This window comes from Perca fluviatilis, chromosome 20, assembly GCF_010015445.1.
Source record: "Perca fluviatilis chromosome 20, GENO_Pfluv_1.0, whole genome shotgun sequence".
Lineage (NCBI taxonomy): Eukaryota > Metazoa > Chordata > Actinopteri > Perciformes > Percidae > Perca > Perca fluviatilis.
The window spans coordinates 23,671,122-23,688,735 of NC_053131.1; the positions used below are offsets into that span (position 1 = coordinate 23,671,122).

General features: G+C 41.5%; 1 protein-coding gene across 1 annotated transcript in view; it reads right to left on the reverse strand.

Annotated features, from left to right (window-relative positions):
* Positions 1-17,614, reverse strand: part of col12a1a (collagen, type XII, alpha 1a) — a 56,702-nt gene that overhangs the window by 20,454 nt on the left and 18,634 nt on the right. Inside the window, 22 exon segments of the mRNA XM_039786396.1 lie at positions 321-450; positions 659-801; positions 946-1,075; positions 2,873-3,015; positions 4,836-4,965; positions 5,093-5,232; positions 5,404-5,533; positions 7,935-8,074; positions 9,065-9,197; positions 9,454-9,593; positions 9,679-9,808; positions 10,934-11,070; positions 11,242-11,371; positions 11,914-12,059; positions 12,850-12,979; positions 13,797-13,936; positions 14,553-14,699; positions 14,806-14,970; positions 15,087-15,206; positions 15,314-15,463; positions 17,151-17,275; positions 17,388-17,580. Of these exon segments, the coding sequence (XP_039642330.1) occupies positions 321-450; positions 659-801; positions 946-1,075; positions 2,873-3,015; positions 4,836-4,965; positions 5,093-5,232; positions 5,404-5,533; positions 7,935-8,074; positions 9,065-9,197; positions 9,454-9,593; positions 9,679-9,808; positions 10,934-11,070; positions 11,242-11,371; positions 11,914-12,059; positions 12,850-12,979; positions 13,797-13,936; positions 14,553-14,699; positions 14,806-14,970; positions 15,087-15,206; positions 15,314-15,463; positions 17,151-17,275; positions 17,388-17,580 (3,072 nt within the window).

Genomic DNA, 17,614 nt, shown 5'->3' on the forward strand with positions numbered 1-17,614 from the left:
AGCACTGGAAGCATGAGATCTCTCTCACTGGAGCACAGCCAGTTAATTATTATCTGGCAAAGGCTCTTGGTGTGTTTGGCCTTCATGAAAAGTCAAGAATTTCACGTATTCCTCTTTTGTGCAATGGTTAAGGATCCTAATCATTGGATCAGTCCATACGGATTTCCTGCTGTGGATTCCTCACTCTGGTGTGTGCATGTGTGTGTGCAGTACTGCATGATATCCTTAATACTTGTCTGTCAGTTTGCTTAGTTGCATGTCCTTAAATGATCTCTGCATTAGTTGAAACACACAGAACGCACTGATTAAATAGTTCATACCTGTGCGTCCATCTCCTTCCAGCTGTCCTCCTGCTCCATCCGCATAGAAGGCAGTCACTCTGATGTTATAAGGAGTGTCTGGATCCAGGTTCTGTAGAATCACATTGTTTCTGTTTCCTGGTACTACAGTCTGTAAGACATATCACATATCACATAAATAAAAGGATTAATACAAGAACAAATCAAGAGCATATTAGAGATATATTTGTATTAGTTACTCAGAAGAGTTGTTTATCACTTAGGACTATAGGCAAAAATTGGATAATTGCCACTCTAACAAGATCATTTATTAAACCATAAGCAACAGTGTAATTATGTGGAATTATAAACATGTTTACAAATTCCTCGATGGGGTCTCCTGTGGTCTGGGCATAGGTGATGCGGTATTGCGTGACAGGACCTTCGGCATGTTCCCAGCTCACAGAGAGGGTACTGGTGGTGGGGTCATATACACGCATGTTCCTTGGGCCACTGCGGGGCACTGAGCGAAGAAACGTGAAAAAGTGTTTGTGGATTGTACTAAAAAAATGTAATTGTTGATCACTGAAATACTTATACTAGATCTAAACTTGCACTCTAAAAAGCATGATACATGGTCTTTAAACACACTGGCCCGGGTTCTTACATGTCTTTCCGTTGTCACTGATAGTAGGTCCTTCGCCATCGCTATACAGGGCAACCACTCCAACATTGTAATCTGTATCTGGGAGCAGCTGCTGCAGTAGGGCCGTGGTGGTGGTTCCTGGTACCAAAACCTGCATAGAGAAACCGAGCATGTCAGGAATAGACACAATAGGCACTTTCAGTGCAGTATGTTTAAACTTGAGACCTAAACCTATCAGTAAAATAAAACAAAGATCATAGCAAATGTGTTTATTTTCTAAGAAACCTGAGCAATTTGTGTAGGGGTGCACAAGACCTTTCCCTCTCCTGACAGCTGTTTGTGTCGTACACTCCCTCTGACACTCAACGGCCCCTTGATGTCAGCACTAAGTGAAAGGAAGAGCCTAATAATGCTTTGATGTGTGACAGCTGCAGCGCTATTTAGTCTGACACTGACAACAGCTGATTATATACTGTAGGGGCCACCTCCTCCCCACTCTCTCTTTCTCTCTGTGGGTTAGTTATACCCCTTTCACACCAATGGCCAAGGGACCAAAGGGACCAGGGTTATCTGACCTGTGTTCAGCCTTCTTTCGTCAATTCAAACCAAGTCAGTCAACACCGGTTGATCCCTGGTCATGACAATTCAGATACGACCTGGGTCACAACCAGGGAGCAATGCATAGCGTGTGCAAATCCCATTGAAATCACCCCACGTCGATCAAGGTGGATTAACCCTTTTGAACACTAAGTCAACCCTTGTTGAGGCCTCGATGTGAAAGGGGTTTTAGTTGGACAGAGTAAGGTCAGCACTCCTTGAGGGCTGGTGATAACCTTTGTGAGTGAGTGAGGAAGGGGGGGAGGGACGAACACTTGTGTGTGATGGAAATGGATAAAGTGCGTCGTGAAGGGGGTTACGTAAGAGAGAGAGAACGCACCATGTGAGTGTTAGACCAGTAAATGGGTTGGTGAATCTGCTTAAAATCGTTTCATTGCACATTTGAATGCAACAATATCCTGTTGTCTACAGAAAGCTCCCATCCATGTCCATGTCAGAAATTTACTGAAGTGCTTGAGACTCTCCGTATAAAAAATAACATCACAGGCGACATCGGTAAAGCTGGTAATTCATGCTACAAATCTCCAGCTGGTGTTAAATTTGATGGTGGCAGCTGAAAAAGGCCACATTGCTGCACATCATTGGCTCCGGTGATGGAAAAAGGCCTGAGCCTGCCATAAATGTGCACCTCTCTATCAATAAACCGGAATATGCCTCACTCTTCAAAGACCATGTTATTAGGATCTCAGCAAAGAAACGGTTCTCAATAGTCCAATCTTTCTGGCAGATGCTGGAGAGAGCTAATGGCGCCATGTCAAAGTAACACTTCAAAAGTTGCTTGTGGATTCTTTTTAGCTACCCAGAAATCCTGAAAATGTGGGCACACTGGTGCCAGATGCCACATATCGTGTCAAGAACGGGAGTTGCAATTTAATGAATGCTGACTTGGTTAAAATCTTTAGCGGTGCGTAAAAGAGAAGAACTCAGCAGGCAGTAACTGCACACATGCATGCGTACAATACAAACACTCACATATACGTAGACCATTTGGTGAACAGACTAATGGATGAGGCTGCTTTGATTCCTAATCACATATGGTTAAACAGTAAACTGGTAGATAGATAGATATTTTAATTGGTTGTTGCTTGGGCAACATGTGCTCACACCTCCACACTGGTGTGCTCTAATTCTCCTCTTTTTTTATCAAACCCTCAGTGTTTGTGTGTGTATAATGCATGATTTAAGATGTGCATGATGCCGTAAGCAATAAGATGGCAACTGATGGGCTGTGATAAGACAATAAAAAAGTAGTTGTAGTTATGGGTGTAAATGTCTTTTTATGCATATGTGCTATATTACACTTCTTCCCACACAGTGAATGAAAACTCACCGACTCAGAGGGCCTGGCGCCAGTCAGAGGAGCATAGACCACCCGGTACTGCTGGACTGGGCCCGTGGCAGCCTCCCAGCGAACATTCATAGTGTTGGTAGTAGGGTTGAAAACCTGGATGTTCCTGACGGGGCTACGCTCCACTGCCAAGTCAGGAATGTTTGGACGCAAGACGGTGGTTAAAGATGAGGAAGTGAAAGGTTAGGTGAGGATTAGGGTTAAGGTAAAGCAAAAAAAAAAAAGGGTACAAAGTGGAAAGAAGATTAATGAGAGGAACGTTAGACAAAGTGGAAAGAGTGATGCAGGGTGAGGTTGAAGGCCAGCAAATCAAGTGGTTTGTAAAGATTGGGAAGATAGATTGCGAGAGGGGATGACATAAGGAAGAGGAGACAAAACAGATTGTTAAGGTCAAGTAATCATAATTGGGGAATGGACAGATTTCAGTAAATTTGATGCTAAAATCATCAATTACACACACATTCTCCCTTTGTCTCATTTAACCCAACATGGTCTGGATTAGGTTTTGAACAGCCAGAACAATCAAACATCTACATGAGAAAACTTCAATGAAATGGGACAATACTGGCCAGCAACCAACGGAGACAAGTTTAAGACATTATTTAGCAATACTGCTATCAACAGGACACTTCCTTTCAGTGCCCTGAAGGTTAATGAAAAGGATACACAAGGTGTATCACAGCCCTGTGTGAAGCTTGCCTTCTAAAACACCAAAGCAGATGTTTATAAGCTTTGTGCCGCTCCCTATTAAACCCCATAAATGCAGGGGAAAAACGCAGTGAGTGAGCTTCCGTACTTTAAAGTTACACAAACCAAAGCCTGTTGCCCAGAAAGCTGCTTTGAGTTTTAAGGCACAATTAACTGTCAGCGGCTTGCAAAGTTAGCTCAAATAGTGAGTAGCAGATCCTTCCTTAAACTGCATGAAAAGGGGAGAATAAATGAAGGCACTCCAGTTTGAATGGAGATGACAATAAATTCGTCAGAGGCAACAAAGTTACAAGGTTAGCTGTAAAAGGTTTTTTAGCAAAATGATCTGATATACTATACTGTATAATAGTTTGGTTAACATTTCTAGGAAAAAAAGCCACAGAACATGAAGGACCATTGCTTCAGAAGGGAAAATGGGGGTAACGGTAGCAGGCATGGAGCATGACCTTAGCCAAGTGAGTTGCGAGCCATAAAACATATAATGCTCTCCATTCATTTCTAACCCCGTTTCTGTTGCTTTTTCCCAAAGGAAAGCCAATTACTCAATATACCCCCTCCCCCATTACCCAGCCTAACCATTATCCCTTACCACTACCCTTCATTCCACCCTATAAATGGACAATATTACGGTAAAGAGAGGATACACCATTATAATGCTGCCAACCCGGAGGAATTCCTTCCTACGCAATCACCCCACAAAATGCTGACTCATTCCCAGCAGAGATTGTTGGTTTGAAATTGTTGAAAAAAAATGGAAAAATCTGTGTTCTTCAATGAAGTTCAAACTAAGCTGACTGAGCTTAATACTGTCATGTTATCTTATGTCTTACGTTACATTTTACATGTAAGGTGTCAATTAAGTAAATAATTCACCTCTTGAGAACCAAATGACATTTGATCAGTTCGGCTTGGCTCACAGCTTGTAAAAGGAATGGGATGATCTGAAACACATCAGTTATAAATGGCTGCCTCTTTGAATGATCCTGACACACAGTAACAGCGAGCCAGCAACTGAGGCCAGTAAGTTCATTTTGGATGTACATGATTGGTTTTCTTGAAATCCCACTGCCGTCATGCAGTTTGTCATTCTCAAAGGTCCTCTTCTCAGGCTGCATGGGCTATTATAAACCCTGAAAGCTGTCTTCCAAGGATGTCACCACTGCTCCTAAATATTTCTACATGGATCACCATTGCAACTTGTGGCCGACACCAATGATTATATGCATGCAGTTCTTACAGGTTTTGCCATTCTCAGACATGCGTTGTCCCTCTCCAGCGGAGTAGACCGGAACCACAGTCGCTGTGTAGACAGTATCAGACTGAAGGTTCTTCAGCACAGTGTTGTAGGTGCTGCCTGATACCTGGACCTGGGCAGAAGTATAATAAGACATACATCAGGTTGTGCTCTGGCCTACAGGTATGACCGTATTGTGATTATAGAAGGGAAGCACATTTACACATTGTCTAATGCTCTAGAACTATTTTCTAGCTTACCATCTCTTCCTCTCCTCCAGCTGCAGGGACATAGAAGATCCTATACTGACGCACGTTGCCTTCAGCAGCCTCCCAAAGGACATTCAAGGTGCTGGTAGTGGGGTCAGTGACCCGCAGGTTCCTAACACCGCCCAAAGGCTCTGGGGTAAAATAAAAGTATGATAGAGTTGAACTGTCATACCCAAACAGTGTCTGTAAGCTGAAATTCTCTGAGAGAATTTCCATGAGTGTGCTACTACAACTGTATTAATCATAAGGTCTCATTGTTATCACTTGTCATTTGGGAGCAACCAAAGAGAAGCACAACTCACTGGTCTTTCCAGGGCCGTTCAGTTCCATGCTGATTCCTTTGGCGTAGACCGCCACCACGGTGATGGAGTATTCAGTGTCAGGGATCAGCTTTGGAAGCAGGACAGTAGTTTTCTTCCCTCCAATCTGGGTCTAGTTGGTGAAGAATACATGTTAGCTTCCTTGGTTTGTATCTTTTTATTTATATTCGTATGACTTTGTTAAAGCTGTCAGTGATGCTGTCAAATGTTTTCAAACCCAAGATGATCATATTCATTGTAGACGCCATGATTTTGTTTTTGTGGCATTTTTAGGCCTTTATTTGACAGGACAGCTTAGACCTGAAAGGTGAGAGAGAGGGGGAATGACATGCAGCAAAGGCTCGCCAGTCGGAATTGAACCTGTGGCTGCTGCGGCGAGGACAAAGCCTCTGTGCATTGAGCGCATGCTCTACCAGGTGAGCTTACTAGGCGCCCCGTAGACATGATGAATTTAGCCAGTCAAACAATTGTTTACTAGTTTAGTTGGTTACAGTAAAATGCAACTAAGTTCTTCATTCTCTTTGAAATGCATTAGCATTTTCTACAAAATGCATCTGTCTTGCTATAGCTTTCAACAGCCTTTAGCAAATCCAGTATACACTAAGGGAAAAGGTATTTGATCTGTTTATTGGATGGGTTAAAGAGTTTAACAACTCTCCATGGGTGCCTTAAATTGATGTCAGTAATTTGATGGAAGGAATTCTACCTGAAAACTACAAGACCGTCAACATTTCAGAGGAGGAATAGTTCTGAGTCTGTTTGGACTTGATTAATACACAGCACACTGGCCAAGGTAAATCTGTACGCTGATGGCTGAAACAGTTGGATGTCTTGTCATAACAGTGGTGACTGGTGAGGAATTTACTACATTTCTCTGGCTGTGTGTTTCCATGTGGATTAGGGCATGATATTGTAGGCGCCTGTGCGTTTATGTCCTCTTTACTACTCTGTGGATTTCTTTAATCACTTAAAGCTCTGTCTCTCGACCAACTGGCTGATTCATTTTTTCTTTTATCAGCAAAAACAAAAAAAAGGGAAAACAAACGGAAGGAAGTTTTGTAATTTAGCACCGCAGTTGTTTTCTTGTACACAAGTACAAAATGTGTGTCTGACATTTCCGAAAACAGACTTGTTGTCCCAGACGAAATAATGCAAAACTCTCTTGGTTAGCTATACTTGTTGACATCCTGACAGGGAACCAAGACAGCTTGGCTGATGCTAGCTTGTTAGCTTCCAGTTTTCCATCAACCTTTCAGTGAGATATCTCTCAGGCAATATAAAGTACTAAAGAGGAAAACATTCCACCTTGTGTTAAAAGGGAAAGTAATGGTCAACCAAGGACCTATGTAACACCAGCTGAGTCGTGGCTGAATTCTGCACAAAACCTCTGTATGACACATGTTGAATGTCATATGACCTTATTAAAATAGGTGAAAGAACAGCAAACCAATAGCCAGATTTGTGAGCGCAGCAACTTTGTGCAGCACTTAGAACACACAAACTTGCACAGGCTGCATGTGAACCAGCAAAGTTTAATCTCTGAAGTATCTGTTCACTGTCTCCCCATATAATAGAGCTGTTAAATTATCAGCCCTAAAAATGTGTCAACTTTTTACGACGTCTAAATTTTATCTCTCTTAAGCAACTTCTCACAACCCATAAATGCCAAGTAGTGTGGATCAAATATATTTTACCAAAGTTGTCTGGAACATCTAACATTGATTTAAGGGGTTGTTTCACAGCTTATCTGCGTGCCTATTAGTCTGTAGTCTGGTGTATGGGCTTGTGCAATAAGCACCATTTAGCACACTTGCTTTTAAGTCTTGCTTATGTAAGCAAAGAGAAAATGTCTGACAGCAAATTGAAACCAAAATATTCAACTGTCATCCAAAAAGTCTTTTGCACATTCAGTAAGGCAGCCAAAAAATGCATGACCAGTAGGAGACTGTCTGCAGTGTCAGGAAATATTGAGAAAAACTAGGAAGGGTTTTGTCCACATTAATGCTGCCATATCTAAACAAAAGATTAAGAGATTTGACTTTGGATAAACTAAAATAATGCAATAGCAGTGGCAGAGTTAAGCTTTGCACATATATTTCTTGTAGCCAAATACGCTCTGGAGGAAGAAGCAAATCAAGTGATTGAGTTAAAGCTCAAGCCATGAACAGCAGTTTGCCTGGCTAAGTAATGCTAGACTTAAGACCAGTAAAGAAGGCAAGGATAAGACGATTAAGGAGTAAGTAGCTAATATTTAAATGTCTAGTGCTGCTGATACTGCTGTATTTCCTTTTACAGATTATTCAGTTTAAATTATAACTTGTGTTTCTCCTTTGCCATTAAACTACCAGAGCATGTCTCCCTAAATGCTTTTTTTTTTACTAAACCCTCAATCTGATCTTTGGTGTTTAGAAATTATACATAAACCTTATAAATTAATACTATATGTCTTACGTTCATTTTATATAAACATGATAGCTACACAAAGCAGTGTGTTGGTCTGTTGTGTGACTTACAGTCTGGCTCCTGCCTCCAGCTGTGGGGACGTAAGTGATCTTGTAGTTCTGGACGCGGCCTGGAGCTGGATCCCACCTAGCGTTTAGAGTGGTGGTGGTTTCGTTGAACACAACCAAGTTGGTGGGAGGCCCATTAGGTACTGGAAAACGCACGCACATGCACATATAGAAATTACAACCATGTCAATATGTACGTATATCCGTTATATGTAGTAAAAGCACTTTTTCCAGTGGATTTCCTTGAAAATATCTTTTAAAGACACACGTCCTTGATACGTTGGTCAGCTTATGTTAAAATGTCTACTCTGTCTTGAATGTCTTGAAATGCTCATTTTTCATCAAATATTAGTTCATTTACATCTATTATAATTCACATGCACTTTATGGTAAAACCAAGCAGCTTTACCAACTGATTTGTATCAAGGATTGCAGCTTTAAAGAAGAAAAGACAATCCTTCCTCTGGGATTTTGTTTTTTTGGAAAAAAAATATGGATTCGTGAAAAAAAAAATGGGGAAAGGGGTTGGTGGATTTGTTTTTGATGGAATGGGCTTCTTAACAAGGATTCAAGTCCCTGTTTTGCAAAGCATGCATGGTTGAAATCTATCTTCAGCCATTTAATTTGTCATTTGACTGACAGATTAAGGAACAGCCATGGGATGAATGGTATGGGACAAACACAGACAAGGACAGACAGACATAATAAAATCAGCTGTGTCAGGTGCATCACAGCACCACTAGAGCGGTGGATGGGTTAAGGGCCTTGCTTGATGATGGAATGATGGTTGTACAATGAACAAAAGTGCTGATGACTGGTTGAAATAATAACATGCTTTCATCACTTGAAAGAAAAAGCATCCTCTTGCTTTACCACAAATATACTTACGTCTGTTACCATCATGCGTGGACCCTATAGGCACTAGAGGCAGAAATAGAAAGGCACAATGGGCATACCCTTTGCTCAAAATTTCACTCAGCATATTTCCAATGGGTAAAATCGAAAGGTTAATCATTGGTCAGGCTTTAAATCAAAGATCCAACAGAGGTTCTGTCAAGCAACTGAAACAAAACAGTGTTAACTAAAGTGATTGTTCAGTTGTCATCACAGAGCTGCTGGGGTGTGCATCTTACATGTCCTCTCAGTGCCCAGCAGATCCTCGCTCTCTGATTCATCTGGATAGATTGCTGTGACAGACACATCATAGGGCGAGTCTGGCTCCAAGTTCTCCAGAACGTGGGTTGTCTCATCACTGTTCAGAATGGCCTGATGAGGAAAACACAATCACAGCATGAGGGAAAGTGCTTCTAGCCAATAAAAACCAAAGGCAAGCAACACAAGATCCATATTAGAGTGATGATAATTAGATTGGTGCAAAAAGTCTGTTTTTTAGATGTTCCGCCTGGCTCCACTGGAGGTCTTTTTCAAAGCATCACCAAAGCACTTCTATGGGACTCGTCCAAAAAATACCTGCATGAATTATTAGGGATGTAAACATCTGGGACAGCTGGTTTTCTCTTACATATTGGAAGTTAGTATCTCCCTTCTTGGTCCAGCCAACGCGGTACATAGCCACGTCAGGAGCTCCGTGCTCCCAAGTGGCTCTGAAGCTAGTCTGGGTAACTTCTGAGAATCGCAGGTTCTTTGGGGCAGGAACCACATCTAAAGAATAGTTGGAGAGAAGTTAGGTAGAATCAACCCTGGGACAGTGCCCATTATCCACAATAATGACAATTTTTTGTCTTACCAGTGATTGCATTTCCTAACATCGGCTGACCAGGTCCCTCATCATAGATGGGAGTAACAGTCAGGGCATACTCAGTCTGTGAAATCAGGTTGTCCAATTGTCTGGTGGTCACACTTCCATCCACTTCCAGCTGTAGAACAATCAAACACGCTTGTTAAATATTATTACACAAAATCATTAATGAAAATATTTATAATGATCTGTGAAAGTACATAGAACGTCAGATGTTTTTCTCTTCAGCCATGTTTTGCCAAGACTTGCAACACTTTAATTCCGAGTTTCCAGAAATGCTGGCAACAGAAGGAATGTGCTCCTAATAAGACACGTAGGACATTTGACCAGAAGGTACGAAACTGTGCTTGTTTCCAGAGAATGGGAACAAACAAGACAAGCAACAAAAACAAAAAAGCTGCACAAAAAACCCCACCTGGAATACTTAAAGGAAACACCACACCGCTTTCACTGCTCTTGATTCTATTATGTTTTATTTGCTGAATTTCAAGAAATTAAATTTCAGGGATTCATTCTGAACACCCATTAACTTGAATAGTTGCTGTATGTTTGTCTCATCTTTTGCATTATAATTTGAGTTATAAGTCTTAGAAGACACCGTACTTGCCTCTCTGGAACAGCAGAGGGAATATTGTCTGTGTTGTGAGTTGCATACTGTCACTTGTTGGGCTCTATCACATAATCCATTAGGTCAAACATGACATTCTGCTACTTTCTGAGCAGTAAGCTTTTCCTCCCTACGCTGTGATTTTTTGCATCCTCCGCTCATGAGTCACTTTCACATGTGTGTTTCCATCAATGGAGCTTTGAGGATCACCTCCACCTGATTTATGGCAAAGGAAGTAGCAAAAAGCAGACCACAGAGTTTGCTGCTGTAGCCCAAGAACTCCTAAAAGGGGACATGCAACCATAAAGTAGCTGTCCAATCCACCCTTTAACCCCCGCAAAAAACATATTCTGATAGTTTCATAATCTTTTCACTGGACTCCAAAACATTCCCTAAACTCCATCCAACCAGCTGCAATCTCCATTATGTGGTCTCAGCTAAAACATAAAGGGATCAGTGAAAAATATTTATATAAATTAATCACCATCAAAGCTAATGGCTCAAACAGCCAACAGGCAATAAAACTTTGTAAGGAAAACATAGGACTAGTAAAAACATAGTCTGCTAACAACTTTACGTTTACATGTATTCTATGGCTTTAGTAGGAAAAGAAGAGCTAAGCAGGATTGAACTCACTTCTTTAGCATCTCCTTCCTCAGGCTTGTAGGTGACGAGGTACTTGCGAACAAGACCAGGCGCAGCATCCCAAATAAGCCTCATGGTGCTGTGGGTGACGTCACGAACTGTCAGTTTGCCCGCAGGTGGCAGGGGCACTGAAAACGGGGCAGATGGTCAGTGTTAGTTTCAGGATTATAGTTAAGTATTTTTAAAGACAATGTTGAGTCCACAATGGCCCCCATAAACCTACTGTCAGATATAATCATTAAACACACTATATCAGCTTCATGAAATACTGTATGTGCTACATAATAAAAAGTACATACGGGTGACTCCCTGCTTGGTCAGTGGTTCACTAGCTGACTCTCCATGCAGGGCGAAGAGGGAGAGTGAGTAAGCCGTGTTTGGGAGTAACTTCACCAGCTGGACATCAGTTGTATCTCCTCCCACTCTGATCTGCAACAGGACCAGACCATACCAACAACATAGGGTCAGAGGGGAAGTGGATGACAGGGACTCCTCAGTGACTTAGATAGAGACATTTGGATGAGAAGAGTGGGAGAAATATTCTGGTTGCAGCACATCTGCCGATTCCGGTTACGACCCACTGGGTTTGACACCTTATGAACAAATGATGATGTTCCCTTGGCAGAGTGAGCTCATGGTTCACCCAGCCCTTTGTGACCAACAATGTTTCTCTGTATTTTCCCTTTTGCCTTGTGTGCTGAATGGTGAGGCGAACACTGGTGGCTTTGTTATGTGATTTCAGTGTGTGACGTCTGTATTTTGTCAAGAACTGCTGACAGCAGATTGAAGTGTTTGGTCACTTACAGTGTATAGAGGTGTGTTTGTGTGTGTACAGTGCATATGAGTGCATGCAAGCATGTGTACACCCATAAACATGTGCATATGTTCATTTTTTATATCCACAGCTGATTGGCCGTATGCCCTTTCATTCACTCACACTGTGTTCTCAGTGTTCCGGTGATGTCTCTTACCTCCTGCTCGAGGGTGGGCTGAGTGGCATTGATGGCACTGTAGAGCAGCATGTAACCAGTAGCACCCACCGCCTCCTCCCATCTCACCCGCATGGTGGTGGTCTGCTCATCATAAATGTCCATGCTCCTCACAGCAGTCAGGGGCACTAGATAGCCAGGCAATGATGTTAAAGGCAACACATGGCACAGTAAAACTGAGGGAAATATTCAATTTAGCAAATATACATCTACACTAACAGGGAATCCTTCAAAGAACTTCTTTTAAATGTTTATTTGATTGCAGACAGTTTCTCAGACCTATTTGTATGCCATTCACACTGTGCATCTCAACATCAGTGCTGTTTTACATGTGCTTTTATAGATACTATATAACACTATTAAATCTCTGCCACTCTAGAAAGAACACCAGTAAAACAGAAATTAACAACATCTTAAAAAAAACAAAGAAAAAAGTCCAAATTGCGCTTGAACCCCAGTGTAATCGTGTAAAGTGCCTTTGAATTTACATCCAATTAAGATTTACTATTGCTATCTTTTTGCAGCCACATATGGTTTCATAAACAAGACTAAGAATATATATATATATTACCTTTGAACGTTTAGTAATGGAGACAACGCAGGAATCACAGTCACTGAGTGCATACAATTTCTATTATGCCATTATACGTCATGAGTGCTCTAAACCTGATGAAATTTAAACTACTGTTCTTTGACACCCACATTTATCTTGGTTTCCTTAAGTGGGAAATGGTCACATCTACGACTAATGATCAAAGACCAGTCAGACAATTATTTATTATTTTTGTTAGTTTAGTTTAGGTAGTTTACATTCCCACTGACATCTTTCACCCTATATGGATTTTTATAAGTGGATCTCTTTAAATCAAATTGACGGGCCTAGATGTAAGCCAAAAAAGCCAGAAAGAGAAGACATACGTGTGGTCTCAGTTCCTTTGAGAGGCTCGCTGCTCTCCTCTCCCACCACTGAGTAGACATTGACCAGGTACTCCGTCAGAGGGTTGAGGCTCTGAAGAACCACTGTGGTTTCAGTGCCATCCACAAACACCTAATACAGAGGGGATAGTTAGAAAATCGCAGCTAAAGGAGTCATCTGTAAGAGTCTTGAATTTGATTTTGCAGTGTCTTTGATACAAAGCTTTTATTCGATGAGTGTCTATAGATACTTTCTGAAAATATTCTGGATCAATACCTTATGTATACATGTGTGAATATATATTTTGCAGTCTCATATAGTACAGTGGTAAGGTGTGATAATCAATTTAGCACAACAATCAAAAGCTCTATGTGTTTACTGGATTGACTTGAGTATTTTGTAAAGCTCTCCAGAAATCCATCTGACAAGTTTTTACTGGACTAAAACTCAGCATGTGCTTCACTTTCAGATCCATAAACAACAATAAAATCTCATACACTATGTTCACTATTAAACAAAACCATGGGAGCTGGACCAAAAACAAACATCTCCTCCATGTAATTAGATTCAGACACCACAAATGCATCTATTCCACACACTGACGTGGAGCCAAGCCCCTGCTGGCCAATGGAGCTATCACTCACAAAGTCATTATTTGCTTTCTAATCCTCTAAACTGAGGGCTGTGTGTTTTTGTTTCCTTGCCCTGTGTCAGATCGTAACGTAATTAGACACCCAAACAGTGAGAGGCCAACACAAACAGGAGGCTGGAAATAGAAGTTTAAAGTTTAAATGAGTTTCCAATTAGTCTCTGAATCAGTGGGTCAGGACACATTAAAGCCAACATCCCCTCAACACCCACACAGGAAGATGAGCTAAAACATTTTGTGTGATTATATTAGTGAAAGTTGAGATGTTTTTCATCATTGTACTGTATGTGGCAGGTATACCTGTTGTGGGCGTCCAGACAAAGTCACGTACTCCACGCGGTACTTCTCCACCGGGTCTTCAGGGGCGGTCCAGGTGGCTCGGAAGGACTGGTGAGTCACTTCTGATGTCACCAGGTCAGTTGGAGCACCGGGTGCACCTCCTATTCAGGTGAAAGCATCAAAAGACAGAAACTGTAATATAGGCCATCACAGTGAACATTATACATCGTCATGCAAAAGCATGACTGTTCCACCATCATGCATTTCTCATAAACTATACATTTGTGAGAAGTTTCATGGTTATTTGATATTCGGGTTATAAACAAGGAAACTAGAAAAAATAAATAAATGTGGCAACAGATAAAAGCCTATTTAGTAACAAGTCCTAACAGAACCTTGTACACGCCACAGCACTCATCGAGACTATAAAGCCACATCCTCTCCAAGGAGTTCCCCTACAGATTCCAATAGCAGCTCTTTAATTTGATTAGGGAGCAGACAATTTCCTATTCCAGGGAGGCAGAAAGAATATTAAGGGAAGAAGAAAATAATAGATTTGCAATAATTTCCAAAAGCTTGGCTGGTTCTTTGCTTCTGGTGTTGCTTTCCATGGTGGGCCAGACATGTAACTGTATACACCATATTTGTACTGCTTATCAAATGTCTAGGAATTGAGCAGTTGGCGTCTGTCCTTGCAATCCGGTGTACTGTTCCACAGTAATTCCTTTACTTTGATCAGTCAGATGTGTGCATACTTTGATGTAAGCTCATACATACCTGGACCCTTGACACTGTTACAGAGGTTATCAGTAAGGTTGTCAACGATGTCCAGCAGGAAGGAGAAGTCAGCAACGTTGTACATGTGAATACTATCTGGATCAGTGGCAATGGACCTCAACTCATTCTCATCAGCATTCTTCACACCTAAAGAGCAATAAGGTAGACAGTAGTCATCAGCCCTTTAAAACATAAGACATTCTGACTTTATACAATGAGTTTGTGCAGACACACAGAACTGATCTTCACTTACCGATGGCATAGAGCTCAATGCCCTGATCGCGCAAGTTCTGAGAGTTGAGGATGACATCGTCCTGGGATTTGCCATCAGTGATCAACACACCGATCTTTCTAGAGTTGGGTCGCATCCCGACGTTCTCTTTGAAATTGTTCTGGAGTAGATAGTTCAAAGCCAGACCTGCAATGAAGACATCAATGTTCATTTTTCATCCTGATAGTCGCACATTATAAAAATGTACTACTGTGCTTGTAGAAGTCAAAGTGGCATTGCTGCCACTTTAAATAAATAGATACCAGTCAGGGTGTTTCCTCCCTTGTAGGGCAGGTTAGCTACAGCATCCAGGAGAGAGTCCCGGGTTTGATGAGCATCCAAGTGCCATTCAGTCTTTGGGTCGCCACTGTACTGAGCAAGACCTGAAGACACCACAAAAACATTTATTATACAAATGCAAAGAGACCTCTTTTTGTTGTATTAGTAATAACCAGTTGACTGTAACTGCGCTAATTCTGGGTACACCCACCGATTTGGACCCTTTCAGGGCCAATGTCAAAGACTCCCACCATACGGGCGATGAAGGCTCGAATGGTCTTGAAGTTGAGACGTCCGATACTCCAGGAGCCATCCACCAGCAGCACAATGTCAGCTTGTGCATTGGTCTTACACCTCACCTCTGAGAGGGCAACATTTCAGTGTTTTAAATCGGACGAAATTGAAAGGTAAAAACAAAAGAGATAAACAAAAGACAAGTCCATGTTTATGTACACACTGTGGTGCGTGTGGTGAAGTGCAATGAAAGAGGTGTGAGAGGTAAAGGAAAGAAGAGGAGAAGAGGTCTATGACATACAATTTCATTTTAGGCATTTAACCAAACTAAATAACATTAAAACAATTCCCAAGGTGCTTAACAAACAACATATTCACAAGCAAGTAGTAAAACATTCCATCTTTTCTGAAGGTATTTTATCAGATAACTTTTTATTTTCCAGGTGTTGTAATTATTATCTTCTCGTCTTGTGGCATGTCGAGGCAGTATTTCCCTCGGTTGTTCTTTTCAGATCCACGAGTTAGTCGCAGGAGCAAATCAGGCGAGTACACCCTTAATGGCCTGTGACATATCAAAGGCCTCCATGGGAGATATTACTGTGCCCTCCAGAGTAGCAAGGTAATAATCAGATCCTGTTTTTCCAACCATCTGTGTGATGATATGGAAGGCATCCGATCCTCTGTACCTAAAAGAGGGCTGCAGATGTGCATTGGAGATAGGCAGATGTTGCACTAACTGCCACTGTCTGCAACTGAAAACAGGTTACATGTTTGATTTACAGATTGGTTTGCTCACACAGAAAACCCAAACCCAGGCCCCATGACATACAACCAGCTGTCAAGCTTAGCCTGATAGAAAGAGAGACTACAGAGAAAGCCTGCAGAGGTGCAAGAAGCTGTCCAAAGAAAGAATAATATCTGAGACTGCTGACTATCCATTGGCTAGGATAAAAATTGTAAAAGGGAAGAATTATGTAAAAGGTACATTGCGGCAATAACTAATTTTCTACTGTAATTTAAAATAGTTCTTAATGAAATAGGACAAGGAATAAAAGAGAATGTTACTTAGGACTTTTGCCACACCCTCAACTTTCTTTGCCCTCAAGCTCCAGAGACTTGTTGAGAACTGGCCTGTTGTCAATAGATGATACATGGGACAGTGAGATTCTCTCACCTCCTCTAATTTATCTTCTGGAGCTGTTACCTAATCTGCATCTGCCTTCTTATTAGGACCAGGCCTGCCTCCTTATTAGAAGTGGTCAAGCTGACCTTTCCAATTCCTTCCAGCAAACACAATATTTTTCCTCTTTTCACACTTACTGCCTGCTGCGCTCTGACTCATGAGGTAGTAAAAACATTTTATAACTGCAAACAGATTATACGTGAATGGCTTGAATCTACAATGCCCTGTACAAAGTGTCACAATGATGAAAGCGAGAAAAGGGCAGACAGATGAAATAGCCATTACATCTGTTATTTCGCGAGACAATTAGCTTTGAGGAAAGGCATTCAGGGAAACGCTTCAGCTTTTATGGGGCATGGGTTTAGAGCGTATTTTCCTTAGCAAAAATTTACTATGTGATACGGTCTCCAATGTTTGACCGTTGCTGCCCAGAGACATACTGGAGACGCTGCCTTAAAGGTGATGACAGTTGAGTAACAGAATGACTAAAACCATTTCAGTTCTTCGTGTTCTACTTAGTTTTAGGATAACAATGCTTGATCTGTTATTCCTTTGATGATATAGCATATTTCTAGAATATATTTATATATACATATATGTGGCTTGTATAGTAGAATATTAGATATTTTACCTGATGGCTCATAAGGAGGAGGCTCAGGTTCGTCAGAGAGAGTAGTTTTCTCCTCTCCAGCCAATGGCATACTCTCTCCTCCATCAAACATACCAAACACACTCACGCTGTATTTGGTACCAGCTCTGTAGACCAAACAAAAAAAGATCTTAGGTTATTATTTTGTACATGATATACTGGAGAATTTTGTTCAAAGTTCATATGACAATGAGATTAAAAATGAGAAATCAGCCAAACCTCAGCTCCTCTAACACCACAGTGTTGTCATAAGGACCAACCAGAAGTTGTCCCAGGTCAATGTCTTCGCCTACAGGGTGGAAAGTGACTTTGTAGCCCTTGACATCGCCAGGAGCATGGTCCCAGGTTACGCGGAAACTGGTCTTGGCGGGCTCTGAAGTCTGGAGGTTTCTAGGACCTTTGTAAGGCGACACTAAGGAGAGAAGAGAAAAGCGTAGATTGACTAA